Consider the following 22283-nt stretch of genomic DNA (forward strand, 5'->3'; position numbering starts at 1 on the left):
CAGCAAAAATAGGCCTCCTAATGACAAATTGTACCTATTTAATTAGTAAATTATTAAAAATGGGGGATTTCAGAATAAGGCACGCACGGCACAGGTGAGGGTAAAACATTTTATTTATTTATTTTACTAATAGATATCCCCATACGGGATATCCCCATATTTTCCCAGTTGTTTGATTTTGCAGCAACAACAAAATGGCATTAGAGACTCCCTGCCTGGTTGTTGAGAGATTTGAGACATACCTATAGCTTAATCTGCATAATCCACCTTCACATGACATCAATTGCCGTTTATCACATGACTTGACAGCGCACGCGCAGTGACGACATACCAACGTAAACATGTTCAAGGCACACACACAGAGGCCGCTGTGTGTGTGACAGGAAAGGAAGTGACTCCACCGCAGTTTCTGAAACAGTGGCTGTGCTGGGGCAGTCCGATCTTACACATACTGTAGACTGAATAACAACCTTTAAAACGCTGCTGCTCTCTGATACTAACTGGGCGTAAAAACTGCACAAAAAAAAAATCAAAGCGGTAACGTTATATCAGACAATAAAAGGTAACTTCATTGACTTCTTAACGCAAGTTTATGCTCAGGTTTTTTGTTGTTGTTGTTTGTTTTTGTTCTATCTCACATTCGGTTGTTACTTTTGGACGCCACTTTGCGTTATGCTCTGTGTCTTGTAGATGATTTTTACAATGTACGTTGTGTATGTAACTTACGGTTGGAAATAAATCCTTCTTTTGTTCTTAGATGATCGGACTTGCTCCATCAGGAAGAATGAGATTCATTACAGTTGCTGTCGTACTTTGTGCTGGATATTTCTGTTCAACGGCCTTTGCCCATCCTCGGTATGTCATTCAAATACGTTACATTTAGATAAATGTATGTATAGCAGCTACATATTGATCCCTGTTTGAAGTTGGGTGCATTAGCAGCAGCCAGACAATCAATACTGTAAATATAGACTTACTGTAAAGCCTCATGTTTGTAACGTTATTTTCCAGAATTTATTGAACAGATACATAGAGTAGGCTACACTGTAAATACTAGCGCTAGCTACATAAAATCTAAGATGTTTAAAAGGGTAAAGATTAGAAAACAACGTTGAACTGAACTTACAGTACTGCCCGTATCAGACTGTTGCCAACAGAGTTTATTTTTTGTAGACGTCAACAGGACAGATAACAAAATGTGAAATAAATGTAATAAATCTAGCCTAATTCTTACCAAAGTTGTTTTTACACAGGCATTACAAAGGTTGTGTATTTCACGTATTCAAATGTATTTCACGTTTTGTTGTCCTGTTGACGTCTCAGACAGGACATCCTGTGACTTTTCACAGCAATGAAAACAATACACACTAACAGTTCTTGGTTAATTAATATTGAACATGATATTAATAACTTGGAGAGTCAGATTAATTCAGTTATTTTTTATCAACTAGAAAGAACCAACTCATATGCGACTACACTAGTCGAACAGTTTTTGATTTACTAATGAACATCTCATAATAAGAATCACATTCTAAGAAATTGTTCTCGCTCAGCAACCATAATATGCATAATGTATTACAAAATGCACAGCATTATGACTGGAATAATAATAAGAAAAATAATTTGTTTGTGAGTTCCCCCAGAAATTACAAATGATTGGTTTTTTTTATATGTTATTGTAGTAGTTCTTTGTAGAAGATTTAAATACTACTACTAATAAATTGTGTCACTGTGTTTAGCACTGTGAACCATTAAAAGTAGCCTACTTTATTACAGTAATGAAAATTACAAAACAATATCCAGGTGCATTACAGCAATACAAATTTGGTTCATGTACTCACCCATTTGCATGGCCAATTTAATGATTTTAATATGTATTTGTTACTGTGACCACTTTTTTTCAAAATGTATGTCAGATGGTTATTGTCACTATTGTGAATTATTGTGAATTGACTGCTTCTTTTAGGGGAGAATGGACAAAACTCATCCTGACCCAACACTGGCCACAGACATTTTGCAGTGTAATGTATTTTCTTTTGCTTGACATTTATTTTATTGTTGATGGGCCATCTATTGCTCCTCCACTGGGTATCAGGTGGATAAATTATGCTGTTTTTCATTTATAGATGGAACGACAATGCAAAACAAATTTGAGCTATTGGACTCTGCATGGATTATGGTAGGTTTATCAAGACAAAATGCATCGTACTGTTTGTCAAAGTCTCACAAATATTTCCTTTTTTTAGGTGCACATGCCTGATCAGTGACTATATTGGTTTCTTGTTTTTATGGAAGACATACTGTATTAAAAAAAGAGGTGAAAAACATAAAAGTGTATAGATTTGTAAAAGCAGCCATCATGTTGTTAATCAGCTGTAATAAAGATATGCTTTTGGTATTAACTGAAGACACCTTTTCCTCAAACTTTTAACTAACCCACAAGCATAAAAAAATAATTTGCTAATTTAACACCTCTTATTGAAATAAATAAAAAACGTATTTTCTGCATTTCACTTCTGCTCCATCTCGTGTAACATAAACTTTATACTTGACATTGTGTACTGTAAATATTGTTATGATATATTGATTATGATCAAAATTGTATATTAGTGCAACCCTGGTTGTCATGTGATCTAAAAAAAATCATCCAGCAATGATGACAATGCCAGTCGGATGATTATGGTTTTTGGCAGCAGAAGTATTTGAAGAATATTTTTGTTATTACAGGCCCAACACTGGCGTAAGGTGCAACACATCCTGGCATTTTAATGCCAGTTTGATTGAGGTAGTTTGCCCTCTTGCCCTGTTGCATGTCATATATTTGAATTCAACGGACATGTGCTTGACATGTTGTATGTGCATGTCTTGCAGGACATATTACCAGAAATGGAGAAAGTCTGGCCAGATCTGCTAGTACCTTCTTCCCCAGAATTTTGGTATGTCAAAAACTTGAAAATGTAAAATACATTTAAGCATTACTATGCTTTTATTAATGAATGTATTGATTTTTTTGTGCTTAGGAAATATGAATGGCAGAAACATGGAACATGTGCTGCAAAAGCAGAGTCTCTGAACAGTGAGCATAAATACTTCAGCAAAGCTCTTGAGCTGTACAGCAAGTTTGACCTTAATGGGTGAGTTCTTGTTTTTTAGTGGTTCTTGTCACTGTATACTAGGAAGTATTCATTAAAATTACAGTAAATTAGGAAGTCGTGAGATAGCAGTAAAGTTGGTGGATTCAAAGCAAAAGATACTTTATCTATAAAGTAAATGATTGATAACTGTCACCATAAACAGGCATTATGTAAAACTCCAGCTAAATTAAAATACTCAATAAAGTAAAGCTAATATTTTAAAACTGATGGTTGTGACTCAAAATTCTGATTGGAGCCTCATTCAAAGCTTTTGTAAAATAGGTGATATATGCTCACATGACTTTTAAATTTAAATTCTAAATTAACCCTGTAAAGAATATGGCATAATAGAACCTTTAGACAAAATCTAAAAAAAGTTTTTGCTTACAATTGTATATATATAATATACTCGAGGAGGAAAAAACTTGCAAACTGAGCAAAAATATATAATTTGGTGCTTTTGCTGGTATTTATATAGCCAAAAAGTAAGATAAAATTCTGATAACTTGAAATCTATAACAGTATACTTCTGGTACTACTTCAGACTACTACTAAAATCCATATAAATATCAGTTGTAACTATATCTCCCAATAATATTTCTTAGTAAGATGATATTTAAATGCTTAGTTTTATGATCAAAGCCCAGTTTTTATTGTGGAGGGAGGGGGAGAGACGTATAAGGCAATGCAAAACATTGATAATTGAGAGACAACAAATAAACGTTCCACAAAAGACGTCACATCTCTTATATTTGATACTGAAGTTTAACATGATTTTTGCATTTATTATGCATGGATAATCAAGTAAACTTAAGTTGCTTCAGTCCAGTAAGTGTTTATATTGAAATATTACTAACAATATAATTTTTTACATATAGCCTACTTAATATATAAAAAGGTTATAAGAAAAAAACTTCACAGCTCGTATTTGAATGATATTAAAAGGCCTTTTACTTGCTAAAAAGAATAGACTATCAATCAGATGACAAAAGGCATGTAGTAGATTTTATACAACAGGGTTTTCTGCAAAGTTTTGATCATGTTGATCATTTAGAGGCCTTAGAAATCTACATATTAAATATGATACAATAGGCTTTGTAGGGTTAATGTGGCAAACTACAATGTTGCTCGACAAACATAAACAAATAAACCGTTGATTCATATTGTACCTAACAACGCACTTTAATAACAAGTTTGGGGCAGGTCCCGCTTTGGATTTCCATATTAATCCATGTTCCCTTATTGTATACGGTATGTATATTAAAGCAAATCCTGCCCATAATGGCTTCACAATTATAGCTACAATGGTATAAACACGACCGCTTTCAACACTTCTGCTATCTCACAGATCTGTTAGCCGCCACCATCATGCCTCCCATCTCCAGTTGACATTGATTTCCTAATGAGGCTTTTGTGTTTTCAGTGTTTTAAGGAACAACAACATTGTGCCCTCTGAGGAGCATTACACTGTAAGTAGTTGAATAGTTCTCACTTCTGTAATTATCATTTATGAGACACTGAACCATTTATGGTAAAAATGTAACTATGACCTTTGACCTGAGAGGTGGTCTGTGATTAATAATCCGGAAGCTGTGGTTGCGTTGGAGTGTATTTACTGTAATGTACCAGCTTGCTGTGTTTTCTGTTTCTGTATCACTGATACCACAACATGTGCTCACATGAAAGATATAATGGAAATAACGATCAGGTTTACGTTTCACGAAAGTATCATCCATCTAATAAGATGCCTCAAAGCATTATCCTATACCGCAGCGTGTATAATTTGCCCAGTGCACTCTGCGAGAGCTGCAAGATCAGCATTTCAACACACAGAACTTGCAATGTTCTATTGCGGTCATTCAACTTCTCCATTTTTGGCCTAGAGTAAACAAGAATCTTGTGATTATGGTCACATGTGAGTAAATGTGTCATATTTCCTGTTTGTTTTAGCTTGATGATGTGGAGACAGCCCTTATCAACGTCTACAAAGTGAAGCCAAAGATTCAGTGTGTCCACCCAGGAAAGGTATGAATGAAGAATTGCAGAATATTCTAACCACATCAGCAGACAAGAAAATATGTTTTAGACTTTGAAGCATTTTTTATTTTGTCCTGTTGTCTGTTCCTTTAAGATAGTGTGTTAAATATTCCTGGCTCAGTCGACAGCATAGGGGCTTTCGCACCAGAGGAACCTTTTCATAGTTCCTAGAACTATTAGCGGAAGTACTCGGATGTCGGCGTGTTCGCACCACTGGAACTAGGAATGATTTTAGTTCCAGGAACTCCTTTTAGAGGAACTCATTTATCTCCTACTTCAGAGTAGGGTTTAAACCAGCACTATAGGAACTACCAGTGACGTTTGTGTACGCTGATTGGCCGAACACACTCGAAACACCAGCACCCGCCATTTTTAAAAAGACTGTGTAAACACCAAGCGGCAACTTCCTGGTCTCTCTCTTGAAACCAACACTGAAACCAACACTGTCCGCTAGAGACAGGCTGCAAAAGAGAGTCAGTCCCATAGACCCCCATGCTAAAATACCCCAAAAATGTGTTTACAGCCTGGTGCAAAAGGTGGTTTTGGTCCATATAGCTGCTGTCTGTTAGCGTCACGTCACCTCAGCTAATCCCGCCTTTTTGCCCATTTTTGGTTATGATTGACGCGCTGCCAAGATGGCGACGGCCGGCTCCGCCCACTTTTGCCTTCAAAAATGCTCTACGGACACTACGTCCATATTTTTACAGTCTACGGTAATCACACAGATTGTAGCCTATATATTTAATTCAGAAACTAACTCCACGAAGATGGAACCTTTACGCTGAGGAGAAAATCCGACACAACTTTGAGGGGACCAAGAGAAACATGATTATGTATTTCTGCTCGGCTAGCAACACTGGACATCAACCACACGGCATACGCTAATACCTTTTCATTACTGTCTTCTTTCTTTGTATAACAGTTACATCTAATAACGTGTTTAAACTTATGAACACGGAGAATGCGAGCACTGCATGCTCAGGCTCAGGCGTCCTCAGCGGCGTCAAAATAAAAGTCACAACAATAAGCGCATCTTACGTCACTTCAGAGTTCCTACTGGCGGTGTGAATGCAACCAGGAAAATGTTCCTAAGGGAACCATTAGTTCTCGGGGAATCACCCTGGTGGATAGTTCCTAGAACTGCCCGATGCGAAAGCCCCTCTGGCATAATGATGATTACCACAAAAATGTATTATGACTCATCCCTCCTTTTCTTTAAAACAGTTTAAAATCTAAACTTTGTTGCCATGAGAGCAAAAATTATTAAATTAAACTTTACAGCTCAAATAATACGTTTCAAAGGAAACTGTTGTCGAATGAGCCTAACTTTTATTGAACCCCAAATATTCCTTTAAGAAAGTAAATTTAGCCCGTTTGATTTCCTCTTCTGCTCTGGGCAACAGTTAAATTCACTCGGACCACAATTTGCCATCAGTTTTGCTGAGGTGAGATCTGATTTCTTACTGTTTTCTCAGGGGGGCCAGGTTCAGACTTTGGGCCAAATAGAGATCTGTGTTGACAGGGATTTCCAGCTGATCAATTGCGAAAAGTCAACCGAAGAAATCTGGAGCAATGACATTCTTGTCAGTGGCAAATCAGACCTCAGTGTGTGTGATCACTCCATGCCGATCTATTACCCTCCAGTGCCGAGCAGATCATAGAGGTGGGCAAATCCAGACCGCTTTCGGGAGTGTGGAATCACTGAGTAAGAGACGAGAATTCAAGAATTCATTTGAGAGTTCCTGTCTAGCATTTGAAACACTGGAACATGTTTTCCATTTACGCTATCCTTTTAATTAATTGCACATTCAATTCCTTTATTTTAAATGATGATGCTGGAACAGTAGAGAACATTTAAGGGTGTCAAAATCACAGACGGCATGCTGTATTCTATGATTGCTGGGTTCATATTTACAATTTATTGGTTTTACAGTTTGCTCAGCCAAACTGTTGTCATGGTTATTTTTAGGTGAATATCACAAAAAATATATCAATAAAAAATACAAGAAAGGAACGATTATAAATTAAGCATGTTATAAGAAAATAAAGCTTTTTTCTGGCATTTTAACATTATTTTTATGACAATTAAACACGTTATTCTCATTGCATAACTAGATATTATTATAATCTAAAAAAATAAACTAAAATTTTTATTTTTTAAATCAGCATAAAGGCAATGCAACAAATACTACAATGATATAAATTACTTGATGATATAGATAATATATTACTATTATTTTCAAAAATAAGAATCACTTTTGATCCTTAAAAGTAAGCCAAATCTTCCTTATTTTTTAAACGTAATGTCAGTCTTTTTTTCTTTTAAATTGTTTTTGACATGTTTTGTGATATTCACCATTTTTTTTCTACAATTTTTTTTTTTTGCCTAGATTTATATAAAAAAATGTTTTGTTAAAGAAGAATTTGTTGAAATATGCTCCGTGTTATCTGTAATATTCTTCCCACTATATTTTTGATCTGATATTAGCTTATCTTAGCATTGAAAGAGGCCATTTAGCCCTACATTTGCAATGTTAATGTGTAAAATGTGTGGTAGTTTTGGAGCTGTGTGCCCTAATGGCAGCATGCATTTGCAGATAATGCACATCTAAGCTCCTGCCACTGGAGGGCAGCACATGCATTCTGGCAAAGAAAAAATAAAGCTCATTGTTGTTGTTTACATATGTTGTAAGGAACAACATTTTATGAATGGGCGATGGCATTTAACTACAGTTAGCTTTTGCACAAAATGTTCAGGTAAATAAACAGTGTATTTTTAACTTTTTTAACACAATTATCAGATGATTTTTGTCAGATGCTGCTTTTATCCATCTCATGTTTACTTATCAAAAGAGCCATATCAGATGTCGGCATTTTTGATACGTTGCTTGGTTGGCAACACGGCATGTAAAAATATGTCTGATCGTTCCTAGTTTGATTTTATACTGTTTAGACAATTATAGGCTACTGCTGGTGAAAAACTTTTTACAGGTTTGTTACTTTTACAGTATGTAATACATTATTCACATAAACATGTCAGAAATTGAAGCTTTTTGCAATGCAGTGTCAAATAAAAAATGTCCCTGCTGAACTGTGACATTACTTACAGGCCAATTCATGGTGTCAAATGATTGCAGCATGTGGCCTTCAGTTTGTCTCACTGCTGTGTCCTTGTCTTGATCGAAACAACAATATAGACTTTTTACAAGGCCATTTAGGTGTTTGTGGCTGCTGTGCCCAGTGCATTAGGGAATGTGATGAGAAGGACTTCTTCAATAACCTGTGCATGTCTCCTCATAGCCATATCTTGTTTTTGCAATGCAAGGTTGGATGCTGCAAACTTGTTTGCTTTCTAGATGTTCGCTTATGATTTTCTCTCAGTTGGTATGTGTAAATAACCTGATGATTCTACATTACATTAACTATTTTCCCACATGAAGGAGCAAAGGTAAAAGGAAATATTTTGACAGAACTGCAAATACTGTAGAAGAATGCACGTGGAATATACGATTAAGAGGTTTAAATTATATAAGCTGTTGACATAAACCCTTCCAATCAGCCTGACACCAATCCTGACAATGTGTGGCTCTGTAGGCCTAGTTTATTTGCTCAGATCCATGGTGCAGAGAAATAAACCAAACTCTCTGTCATTTATTTGTCACATTAGTTTGTTACACAGATGGTTTAAAAAAAAAATAGAATGAGCTGCCTATGAAATATGTAGCATTTTAAACCATCGCAGGCAGAGAAGTTTTTGACCAACTTCTCAGGAAGCATTGCATGTATTTTTACATAAAAGAAAATCCCATGATGCAATGTGACAAGTTCATTGAAATAAATCCAGCATAGAAAGGCACTAAGGTACAAGGTTTTTTTTTCATGCTGATCCCAAACTGTATTGAAATGTATTGAAGTGTGAGCGGAGTCTCCCATGTGCTTTATATGTGGAGTGCTGTGTGATTTGCCTATAGAGTTCCAAATGAGCTCCATTAGGTTCTGACGGGATATTGTCAATATAGACAGGCAATAGACAGCAAGATGACTCACTAGAATGATTTTGCAGTATGTTCGATCAGCCATCCCTTTTTTTGTTTATCAAAGATCCACAATTTATTTGTAAGAATGTTTCAATTAAGGAAAGATGTGAATAGGGTAACACAACAAAAAAAAACGAATAAAAAAACACCATACTTTTCCAGTCGATTGATTACATTAAGAATGGCAAACATTTTTTGTATTACAATTTTTCTGAAATGTTACAGTATGTTTAAATATGCAAATTGGACATAATCTAATTAAATATGCACTGGTTTGCATGTAGTTCTTGAACAAAAATCTGAACATTGGATAAAGCCAGGTTAAAAATTCTTTGTTTATTTTTTATTATTATTTTTGGACTTATTAGAGTCAGGGGATTTTGGATATCTATTTGTATCACTCCTGAATCAGAAGTGACTGTCAACAGCCAGAAAAAAATAATTTCCCACCATTTTTTAGGAATAAACTGTTGAATTAAAACTGGCAAATTATATATGAACAAACCCCTCTGTTAAAACCTTCAGAGTGTAGATAGACCAAACTTTACAGTTTTATTCCTATGTAAGTGCTGCTGAAGTGGAGATATCAGACTAGGAGCAGGAGAAAAAAACTTTGAGAAGATGGCCTTTAAAGAAATGTACTTTAATTAAAATTTACCGACGCTAATAGATAAAGTGCTATAAAGAATACACTTAAAAGCGTATTTTGGATGTTTTCTTTCACTAGTCTGAAAAAACACTATGAAAAGCTAAAAAGCCCAAAATATCAAAATTGTCAGATGCATGAAAAAACGTCTCGGGTGTGTAACCATGGTTCCCTTTCAGTCAGTCACTACGAGTTACGTCAGTGACTGACGAAATGGGGGGTTCTCTAGAGAGCCCTATATCCTTAGAGTATTAGAAAACGAGCCAATGGTATGAAAATACCTGCGGAATTTGCATCACGAACTCCACCCCACCGCGTGGGTATTAAAGGAGCCGCGAGTGCAATTTCGCATTATGTTTTTGCTTCGGAGCTGAAGTGTGATGTGCTTCTCTTCGCCTTCAACAGCATCGAGCGTCTCTCTTTAGCGGTGTTGGTGTGACGGCACGTTTCAGCGGGTTCACGGTCCTGCTGCTTGTCTGTGCAGTGACTTTTCACACGGCTCGTGTTCTTTCCTGGACGTTTCGGCACTGCTGAGAGAGAGCTTTTCTCTGCTAAAAGAGCTGCACGGTTACGTCTTTTTAAAGATGTCTCGCCCATATGTTTCTGGATGTGGGCGGATGGTCCATCCGCCTAACGGTCACGAGTGCTGCCTAGCGTGTTTGGGCCTTTCAGGCAGCGCTCGTGGATGAGTCATGTTCTCCTTGCGGGAACATGGCCATCGCGGTGTTAATATCGAGACTCAATGACCCCCGTGGAGGTAGAGTCCCCTTCTGCCACACCCCAATATATCTCCTCCTCGAGAGGGGATACTTTGGCTGGTGGCCAGGGTGATCTGAGGGTTACGGTGTGGAACAACCCGACAAGTCTTCCTCGGGCAAGGCCCCCCAGCACATCGCAAGCCGTGGAGCTTCCGGGTGATGCTGGTTTCTCTCGGGGACCCAGTGTTTCATTCGGGGGGTCCGGCGGATGATGCTATGTCGCTCACAGTGTGGGCTTGATTCCTCTGGAGATGAGGATTCGGCTGCGTTGCCTCTCTCGGAAGTGCCAGCATTTCCCGAGTCAGATCCAGAGCTGACGCCCATGCTTGCCCGGGCAGCTGAAAGCATCGGGTTGGAGTAGCGCTCAGCGCTCAAAGCTGGATGATTGGTTCCTGGGGGCGGTACGTGCTGGCACCCGCTAGCACCCGCCCCCAGTGCCTTTCTTCCCGGAGCTGCATCAGGAGGTCACCAGGTCCTGGAAGTCCCCGTTGATATACTGTAAGTGCGGACATGCGGACAAGCACATTATGGCCCCTCAGGTCTGGGAGGAAGTGTTTGAGAGCCCACTCTTGATCGCCCACAACCTGTGAGGGAAGCATCCATCGTTAGGCCGACGTGGAGAAACCCCTTGGTTCTGAGCCACCACTGCAGGGGTCGCATGTACAGAAGGCTGCTGGACGCAGCTGCCATAAGACCCAACAGTCTCTAGAACAGTGAGTGACTGGCCTGGTTTTACCCCATTTACACGGTTGAGCATCAATATTATACAAGCAGGGGACATTTGTGCCTGCATTGTCCCCAAATCCCAAACTACAGTTAGAAAAACTGGTCCTCTGAGATGGAAGGAGCTCACTCTTTTTGGCATTCAGTCTCAACCACAACTCTTTCATGTGGGATATAATGACATCTCGATGCCGAACTGCCATTTGCTCGGATTGAGCTAAAATCAACTGGACGTCGATGTAATTCAACACACAGATGCCCTGGAGTGTCAATGGAGCCAGACCTGCATCCACGCATTTCGTTAAAGTGCGGGGTGATAAACCTAGGCCAAGCGGAAGAACCCGATATTCGTACGCTTCGCCCCCAAAAGCGAACCTCAGGAACTTCCTGTGATGATAAATGGCTACATGGAAGTACGCGTCCTTCAAGTTTATTATGACAAACCAGTCCTCAAACTGAATCTGTGGCACAATCTGTTTCAGTGTAAGCATCTTGAACTTGAGTTTCTGAACCCTGCGGTTTAGTTGGTGCAGGTCTAGAATAGGACGCAACCCTCCATCCTTCTTTGGAACAACAAAGTAACGGCTGTAAAACCCTGACTCCCTGCTGGGAGGAGGAACCCTTTCTTTAGCCTCCTTTCGTAGAAGAGTCTGTACTTCTTGCTCCAGAACCAGAGCCACCACCGCAGGGAGGACCCCTAGAAATCTGGGCGAACGAGAACCGAACTGAATTTTGTAACCCCTTTTCTATTTTTAGTAGGACCCAGCGAGATATATTTGACAGTAGCTTCCACGCTACCATAAAATCTACTAAGGGAACCAGTCTCTCGAGACTGGCCACTGATCCTCAACAAACTCGTCTCCATACCGGCGTGACTCCGATTTTAAACCAGATGGAACTGGATAATATTCTAATTGTTTCAATCCAATTTGACTTCTGACCTATAATGCTGCCTGAATCATAATCATACACTGTTCGTTCGTTGGCCAGAGGAGAACTGCCCCGACTGAGCCTGGTTTCTCCCAAAGTTTTTTTTCTCCATCCTGCCACCTGATGGAGTATTGGTTCCTTGCCACTGTCGCCTTTGTCGCCTTTGTTGCCCTTGGCTTTTGGCTTGCTTAGTTGGGGACATTTAATTTAATAGTCAACAATAATATTACCATTAATTCCATTATATGAGAACTGATCGCTTCAGTCGATTAAACCTGGAGTCTCTAGGCGAGGAACCCGAGTTGCGACGCTTTGTTTTTGTTACACTCTGCGCTGTGAGGACCACATTGACGGCCGAGACTGCTGGGCGGGACCATAGATCAGCGAGGAAGAAACTTCTGAAACGCCACTGCTTGTTTTTCGCCTCCTGAAACCTATCAACGTCAGAATTGACAGAGTCGCCGAAGAGGCCATAAGGCAAGAGCCGAGCGTCCATAAGAAAATATTTGTCTATATTTTTTTAGGTCAGATAGATTTAACCAAAGTTTTCTCTCCGTGGCCACCAGAGCTGCCATAGATCGTCCAACTGATTTAGCCGTCTCCTTGGTGGCCCGAAGAGTCAGATCTGTATAGCGTGACGCATTTCCTCACTCTCATCCAGGTCCCTTAGCAGGTCAACTTGATATGCTTGTAATATCGACATAGTGTGTAAGCCTGACCTGCCGAATACTCTTTACCCACCAGCGTTGTTACATGAATTGTTCTGTAGTCCCTTATTGTTTTACTCTGTACAGAAATACACTTTTTAGTTAAATGGAAATAATACATTTTATAAAACACTTTTCTTTAGCTATGTTTACAATGGAAGTCCACCATTGGTAGAAATGCCCAATAGATTTTATGTTGTCAAGACATTCTATGGGCCAGAAACTGACTTAACAATAAACCCAGCCTGAAATATTAATTGGAGTAAAATGTGGATAAATTATCAATAACGATTGGTTTAATTAGTAACACATACGATTTCTCTGACCCATGGGAGCAGATCTACAAGGGAAAAAAAGTTGTGCTTTTACTTTGAACCTAAATTAAGGCAATTTATTTAAAAGAAAAACTACAAGTTCATTACACAGAGTTCATGCCTATTCAGTGTCCTTTTTTTTTTTTTTTTTTTTTTTGGCAGATTACTTGCAAAATCAACTGGGTTCATGAAAAGCTCTGTTTTATTGAATGTGTGGAACGATTTTATGTTATTGAATAACACCATAGACAATGTCTTTTTGCTCCAGATTTTACTGTTTCTGTCCTGCTGTAAAACCACAAACCCTTTAAACACTCAAATTCCATGAAATCTAGTTAACCTCACTTAATCCCTTAACGTTAAATCATAGACAACGTCGGAGAGCTTTGAAGATTTTCAGACAAATCCTTTGGTGAACTAGAAAAATGACATAAAATAGAATTGTAAGGTAACTAGATACCAGTTTCTGATGCTCTACATCCATCACTTACATGCCCACAGTATTTATTTATAAATAAATTCACTGTTTGTTTATTTATTTATTTACTTATTTTTGTCAAGCCAACATTGGTATTTTTTGTATAACTGTAATATGTGATATGACAAAGAAAGTATAGTACAGAATAAGGATGTACTTCAGATCATCAATATTTTATTCTAAGTTTATATGGATAGAATGTGAAATTAAATTTGTATTCTACATTTGTATAGGCTACAGTAAAAATCAAACAATATATACATATGTCTATTGGTGTTTGTGTTCATTTATTTTGATGGTTTTGTAAAAACATTTATTATTTATTTATTTAAATATACTCTATTTTCATATTTTCTTATGAAGCATTGCTTATTATATGTTTGTGTACTTATTCATTTCTTGTGTACTGTTATTACATTTTAAAAGCCACTTATAAACTCAGATGAATTATGTTCCTCTTTGGAAAATTAAACAGACCTAAAAGGTACAAAATGATATCATGAAAGATCCGCCATGTACTTTTTTTATGGTACGATTAATAGAAAGGGATGTGTTGAAGTACAGGAATTGTCCACTCATACACCTTATGTTCTGAGAGAGCACCATTACTGACATAATACATTGTTTTTGACCTTGACTGCAACTGCAGATAAAAAATGTAACAGTGAGTGTCTGAGAATGAATGTCTGCTCTTGCATCCTGTCACACTTTTTCACTCTCCGAGAGAGAGGGAAACAGAGATTATGTCAAAAAGACTGAATTAAACAGCTCTCTCCTGTCTGATGGATTACTTTCAATATGAATGGAAGCTGCAGTGCACCTGTAAGATAACCCATATGAAGCAGTGACAGACACAGTGGGTGGAGTTCTTTCCGGGCCTTTATCTCATCTGCCAGAACACCATCACTCTCAGGGATATGCAGCATTTTGAAATGAGAAGGCCTTTAAAGTTCCAGTTCAAGAAGCCGAATGCAGATTTGTAATTCAAATTTTAATTTAACTTTTTATTACAAAATATTTAATGACAACTCTCTGAGTGTTTGGCATTGTAATGGATATGACAATCTTGATATGTTTGGTCTTGGCATAATCGATCTGCTACACTGCTGCTGCTGTTATTGCTGCTGCTGCTTCAGAGCAAGAACGGGTCTTGCTACTGCCAATACACGACATGGTGAATAATAAGATTATTATAACACCCCCCAGGAAGGTACCTCCACTTGTGTCCTCATACAGTAACTGATTTTATGGGGCAGGTAGGGTGGGGGTTCTGGAGGTGGACGAGGCGCCGGCGCAGAGCAGAAACCAGGCAGGTATGCCGACAGAAGAAACCAGGGTGGTTGGAGGTGCCATGGATGGAAGGACCCATGGAGGAGCACAGAGCGACACAGGAGACAGCCAGGAGGAAGGTGACCAACGGCGGAACTGATGTAGGGAGGAGCTATGGTTAACTCTTGATCCTAAGGAACAGAGGTGACGCCTGGAGATGAGGAGACCTAGACAGGGTCAGATGAAACGAGAGACCAGGCGACACAGGGGTGCTGGACGTAAAAAAGTTGGGTCTACGCTGGACTTAGTTATGTCCAGCTTTCCGGTGAATATTTACACCTGTTGCACCATCTAAAACTACGATTAGGCGCAGCTACGATTAGCGTAGACGATGCGTGTGCACGCTGACATGTTTTACCACACTGATAGTTGAGACGCCATTCTGTGGATACTGTGGTTACAAATTGAAATTTATGAATAGATGACAAAATGACTGCTGAGCCCAATTTTTTTTAAAATTAATTACTCATATTGTAAAACAAGAAAAAATATTGAGCTATTCAATAAGTATATGCATATTTTGGTATGCAAGCATTAAAATCGAAGAGAAATTAGCACCTGCAGTTTTGGAGACAGCGCTCCGTTCCCATCTGTTACGTACATATTGTAACTACGGTGATAACTCGTCTATTCATTCAAACAATTCAACCCTGCTGAAACGAAAACGTTCAATAAATTATCTGTTTCCCTATATATCTAGAGGATTGGTGCGATCTCTCATTACTCTTTCACGCCGGAAAGCCCACTAATTGTGTAGCCTATATACCAGACGCGCCATTGTCTCAACGTTTTTATTTATCTTTATTTTCACCATGGAAACAAGTCAAGACTTCTCACTTTACACCTACCCTTGACATAATATTTAGTCTCAGACGTGTGCTACGCCCAGATGGTGCAACAGGTATTAATTCTAAGCAGGACTTAAAACACATTTTAAGTTAAGCTTAGTCTTACGACCGGGTGTACGACCAGCTGGTGCAACCGGCCCCAGGACACCAAGACGTGTGGTGATTAGTGGCCTGAGGTAGCACCACGGTGCCAGAGGACTGAGGCGATGCCAGTGTGAGGACAGGGTCACACATATGGGACCCAGCCTAGACCCGGTTCTCAAGGATTTAGCGGATAGGTTTTTCACTCTGGAGCAATTAGGGTGCACAGCAGGGTGCAGCAAGCCGACAGAGCGGTGCCTCTCAGTGTTTCTACCCGTTTAGGGTGAGAACACGGAAGGAGACCGGCTCTACACGTAGGCTATAGTATCTAGTGAACGTGTTAGGTGCCGCCCAGCCCGCAGCTCTACAGATATCTATTAGTGAGGAGCCACGTGCCAGTGCCCTGGAGGATGCAACGCCTCTCGTGGAGTGTCCATGCAACCTGAGCGGGCAGGGCACGCCTTGTGCTTGGTAAGCCAAGGCGATGGCATCCACTATTCAGTGGGCCATCCTCTGCTTGGACATAGCCTTTCCCTTCTGCTGGCCTCCGTAACAGACAAAGCAGCCCGGTCTCACCCCAAAACGTCATATACTGACGGGTCTTGACCATGCGTCAACATACGACGAAAAGGGTACCCCTATAACGTCAATATGAGACGCAGACATAAGCGCACTAGCAGCGCCTCCTAGCGGTACCCTAACGCATACCTAAACCCAACCATACCCGAATCATCACACATGGACGTTAAAGGGTACCCTTTTCGTCGTATGTTGCCGTATGGTCAAGACCCGTCAGTATGTGACGTTTTGGGGTGAGACTGTGTTAGACAAAGAGCTGGTCTGAGGTCCTGAGACTTTGAGTTCTGCCCATGTACATACGCAGAGAAAATTAGTAGACTAACGGAGCCACAGGGGTCGAGGGATAAGGCACAGTCAAAGACCCTGAAGCGATGGTAGAGCGATAACTGACCAAGGTGGAGCCAGTTGGAGCTGGAAGGACGATGGTTCCAGGTGAAGCCGAGGAGATGAGGAGCCTAGGAGGAGCTGACTGGTCAAAGGCCCAAGATTGAGCTGAGGGCTCAGAGACGAGGCAGAGCCAGGGAATCCCCATGCCATGGCAGAGCTGGTGACTGGAAACCCAAGGGCGGATTCGAGTTGCATGGCGAAGCCAATAGGGGAGAACCAGCAGAGGCAAGACTCAAAGTCCCTTTGGGGTTTCCTCATCGGGGAAACATTTATGCATGCTATATACATTTCATTCTTGGTCTGGTATTCAGTTACGTTTTATGGTGTGTTCACACTTTGCATGTTTGGTTCGATTTAAACGAACCCTGGTGTAATTACTCTGTTAGTGCAGTTCATTTGAACATGTGTGAACGCTGCCATCTGAACCATGGTGCGCACCAAACACGCTGAAAAGATGGGTCTTGGTCCGCTTCCAAACGAATTCTGGAGCGGTTCGAATGATTTATGAATACAATATGAACCAAATGCATGTAAACGAACTAAAAACAGGAAGATGAGACCCTAAAAATGTCAGAATGCTCACCCGTATAATTTTTTTTCTAGTCATGGTCACGAGTTTGCCCATCACAGGTCAGTACAGGCATCAGAACTGCATTTCCTCGCAAGCAGATCTTTGTTTGTGTGTGTGACAGAGGGATTCCTGCCACTTTCAATGGTCACGAAGACTGTTTCCACTTCAGAATAAGAAATAAGAAAATAATAGTGACATAATATGCATAATAAGAAATGAACTGATACTGATAAACTGACCCTGATACATAAAGGTAGCATTTGTACGATAAAGTTGAAATGAGACAGGTACGTTGTGAAATATTGTTACAATTGGGAGAATTCAAATCGTAATTGCAGGCAATAAAGTTAATCTGTGAGATTTAAAGTTGCAATTACCCTTTTTTTAGACTGAAGCGGTTTTCCATACAGTGTAATTTTATGTGTGGAACACTAAAATTATTATCTGGCCTTCTGGCTACTGTTCTTTGTAATGACATTTTGCAGAAATAATACATTTATGCACACTTATTTACAGTAACTGAGATTAATCAACGCTGGATTTCCCCCCTGTGCAACCTTTGGAAAATAATAAGCGCACTGCCCTTGGTACAACCACACTTGTTTGAGCAAATATTGCGTTTTCATAGACAGCACTTCTTACATTTACTGCTTGACTTCAGAGCTGAGGATAATTTACAGTATCCGTATCTTTAAACCTCAGAGCTATAGGCCCTATGCACAGCTGCACTACTTCCTGAACTTAAGCAGGGTTCTTTGTTTCCTGTCTGCCAGGATTGGCCAAACTGATTAATCCAGGTGTGTCTGACCAACAACAATAATCAGACACACCTAGATTAATCAGTTTGGCCAATCCTGGCAGACAGGAAACAAAGAACCCTGCTTAAGTTCAGGAAGTAGTGCAGCTGTGCATAGGGCCTATTACAGACAGACAGTGTACTTCCAGCCCTCACAGGCACATTACCCCACAGCAAGAGTTACACACCATTACACACATTAACGGCTATGAATGTGTGTGCGCTTCAGAATGGTCCACTTAGTGCAGGTGTTCTGTACAGATGCCTTTATGCAGCAACTCCACCAGGTAGAAGACTCCTGAAATTCTCCTGAAGGACCACTTCATTTCTCAAGCCTGATTTAACGGTGCTAATTGGCCTTTTTTCTGCGATACAACAGCGCAAAGAGTTTACTCCTCCAGGGACTCAAACACAATAATTTGCCCAACTTTTCAAACTATCAAACCTTTTTAAAAGTATGGATCCCCTTTCATATACATTCTTAAATTTATTAAATGATAAATGTTGATGTTGGGAACTTTTTTTGGCTAAAGAAATGAAAAACAGTCGACATTGACATAAAATACATTAATATCAAACGCTAAAACTCTTAATATCAACTTAACCATTGTCCAAATTATTTGTTTCACTTTACTTTCAGATGAACTCGAAAGCCCCTGTTGATATTGAGCAAGCTCTGCACTGGTGGTGACACAATTCAGTCCTCTGCTGAGCACTCTGGGACGCCCTGAAGCCTTCTTTACTGCGTTTGAACCTTCAGTTCTTCATGATCCAGTTAATGGTTCTTTCAGGTGCAACATTCTGATTGCAAAACATTGATGGCTGCATGTCTACTTTGGAGGTAACTGTCACAGTTCTATTAGTTTGTACTTTTAGTTTATTTCTTCACATGTATCCTGTTTCCATGGTCACGAGCATTATGAGTTAGTTTAGTTCAGCTGTGTTAATTAGCACCTCGTTATCTGCACTACTTAAAGTCTGTGTGAACCGGAAGTTGCAAACGACTTTTCTCAAGTGTTGTGACGCATTTCCGAGTGAAAGGGAATATTGAACAGAGGGCAGGGTTTTACTTCAGCGCTCCTCCTCTCCATCTCTCGCCCATAGCAGAGTAACGGTTTGAGGGGAGTGGCTAAGCGTTTAAACAACCCAAGTTCTCATGCCTACGTCATCAGAAAAAAGAACCATTCCAGACCCGGAAGTAACTTTTCAGACTTTGATTAAAGATAACTTCGGCAAACAATTTTCTTCCGTGTATTAACTTGCACGGATTAATTGACTAGTAATATCCGCTAACAAAGTAAATAGGGTCAATTTTGATTTCATGCCGACTTTAAGTTTCTGCTTGTCTGTTGTTTATTGTCCGGTCTTGTATGTGTTTGGTTGGGTCTGTGCTAGATGTCTGTATTACCGTGTGGATTATTAAATGATATTGGAAACCTTTCATCTTCGTGGCTTCATCAACAGAGCAAAACACACCCATTACTCATTAAGAGAATAGGGACAACCCTTTTAGACCATGCGCCGGCGCACCGACCATTTTTCCCGTCGTTAAACTAGTAAAAGTGGATTCGGACACGCCAATAGTTTTGGCTTCAACTATGGGTGGCTTTCAAATATTGTGTTGGACAACAATTTGACACTCTTGATTCAAAATTATAGAGAAGCACTGATCTAAAAGACTTTCTAAACATAGCACTGCATTTTAGTGATATGTACATTTATTATAAAGTGATCAATAATGACAGTACTTTTCATTCATTATCAATATGCTGCCTGAAACTGATTGCAATGGTATTCTGTTGTTATGGTTATTTTCTCTGGACAACGCCATTTTAAAAGCATTTATTTGTTGGCAGAAGAAAATGTGAACTCTGACTAACTTATTGACTGAAACATTTAAACTCTGTTGTAACCTATATGATAAAAAAAAAAAAATCTAACTTTTGCTGTCACTGGGTTTGGGCACTCCAACCCATGTCAGCAAAATGCAACAAAATGATTGACAAAGACCAGCTAGAAGAGATCCACTTCCCTGCAGAGGTTTGCTCCAACCCTAATAAACACACCTGAACAAGCTAATCAAGTGCTGGGTCCCAGTTCACCAATTCATCTACTATCCATCCTAAATAATATTCAAAATTAGAATTATTGTGTCCCAAATTGTATTTAGTAAATCGTAAATCGTTTTCCAAAGATACCCGGATGGTCTACTTTATCCTATTGCAATCTGAAGTTCAGATCCGTGCACACTCTTACGGCTAATATTGCCCACAACCCATTGCGCATTGGACAAGAATTTGATTAGAACTATAAACAAAAAGAAAAAGTGTTTGAAAAAGCTACAAACATGACATATGTGTAAGACCGACTGATAAATAGAGAGGTTTAGAGAATATAGGTTAATAATCGATATATAACCTGTCTAAAGCATATTTCTATGTCATCAACATTTCATCTGCAAAAAGCAGTGTGAACCTTTATAAAAATTGTTTGGTCATTAAATTTGAAATGCGTCATTCTCCGCATAAAATACCCATGACTGACAGATCAACGTGCTACTACATTTCTCTCTAATAAAGTAGAACATAAAAAGTGGAGGATTTTAACTGAAGATGATTGACAAGTATGCCCCAAAACTATTCTGCTATACACACGCACACTCTTTTTCTTCACAAAAACAATACATACTTTTATGGCATACTATATATAGGCAAATTGGGATGAAGCAAATGTCTTCAAGATTAGAAACTTATAGGCAGGCGAGTTTATTTAAGGTTGGAGCTCAACTCTACAGGAAAGTGAACCTTGAGGGACATAGTTGATAGTTGAGAACCCCTGAGCTAAGGCTTTCTGATGGGATAAAACCGGACACATTGTAATATATATATATATATATATATATATATATATATATATATATATATATATATATATATATATATATATTAAAGCTAGAGTAGGTAATGTTGGAGAGCTAGCCAGATTTGAAAGTGGCACCTCTTCTAAGCTCCGCCCCCTCCTGTCAGTGCTCCGTCCAAAGCTACGCCCCCCCACAAACATGAACGCGCATCCACATTTGGAGTCAGCTGCATACCTACCACTGATGCGCGGGTTGATCCAAAATGAGCGGGTGCCTGCGCCCGCGGTTACGAGTCATCCAAAAATATTTTTAATGATATTCGGGTCGCGGTCGGTCGGGTCGTTTACCTTTGTAATTTATATAGTACTAGACACAATGTTCTATGAAATACATAGGTCTACACTTTATTGGCTGAATGCGCGAGGATGACGCACGAGCTCAGTCTGCAGATGACAGTGGGAAATCCTTATTTACCTTTTGAATGTTGAACGCGTTATTAACTTTTGAATAAAAGCTGACGCGGGACAAAATGCCCGATTTCCCAACGCGTTGAACTGAGCAATGCCATTGTGCCATTTTAATAGGCTACTTTTAAACGCATATAGCTCAGTAATGTCAGTTTTATGTCGCCTATTTGCTGAGAGGGGGCGGGATTTTTGTTGGGAAAGTCCGGGGAGAGACGCACGTCGATTAGACTGGATAAACACATGCAGCATCTTAATTGTTAAGAAAATGAAACGAAATAAATGAATAAATCAAGCCTTTATTACAAAACACTAGGCTATATCATACAGCATTCTGAAAAATGTGCACCCCTAGTTCCTCCGTCTATGGCCCATGATGCGATGAGCATTTACTATAGCTACTTTAAAAAACGCAGGTCGGGTACAATATTTTCTTACCTTTTTTTGCGGTCCGAGTTGCGGGCGGGTTAGTTGAAAACGTCGGTCGGGTGCGGGTTGTTTATACATTGACCCGCGCATCACTGCTGTGCAGTGTGCACGCAGTGGTGCTCGGGCACGAGACATGAAGGCATCTGATTGGTTCTTTACATTCGCACCGAATGGC

At 39.5% G+C, this 22283-nt stretch overlaps 1 protein-coding gene across 1 annotated transcript; it reads left to right on the forward strand.

Moving 5' to 3' along the window:
• The first annotated feature begins 319 nt into the window (after positions 1-319).
• rnaset2 (ribonuclease T2) lies at positions 320-8262 on the forward strand. Its single transcript, XM_079635932.1, has 10 exons — positions 320-562; positions 758-855; positions 1967-2021; positions 2127-2179; positions 2728-2785; positions 2872-2936; positions 3021-3134; positions 4558-4603; positions 5085-5159; positions 6647-8262. Exons 2-10 carry the CDS (start codon positions 758-760, stop codon positions 6830-6832), a joined length of 750 nt encoding a protein of 249 aa, XP_079492058.1. The 5' UTR covers positions 320-562; the 3' UTR covers positions 6833-8262.
• The last annotated feature ends 14021 nt before the right edge of the window (positions 8263-22283 follow it).

Source organism: Phoxinus phoxinus, assembly GCF_949152265.1.
Source record: "Phoxinus phoxinus genome assembly, chromosome: 14".
NCBI classification, from domain to species: Eukaryota; Metazoa; Chordata; class Actinopteri; order Cypriniformes; family Leuciscidae; genus Phoxinus; species Phoxinus phoxinus.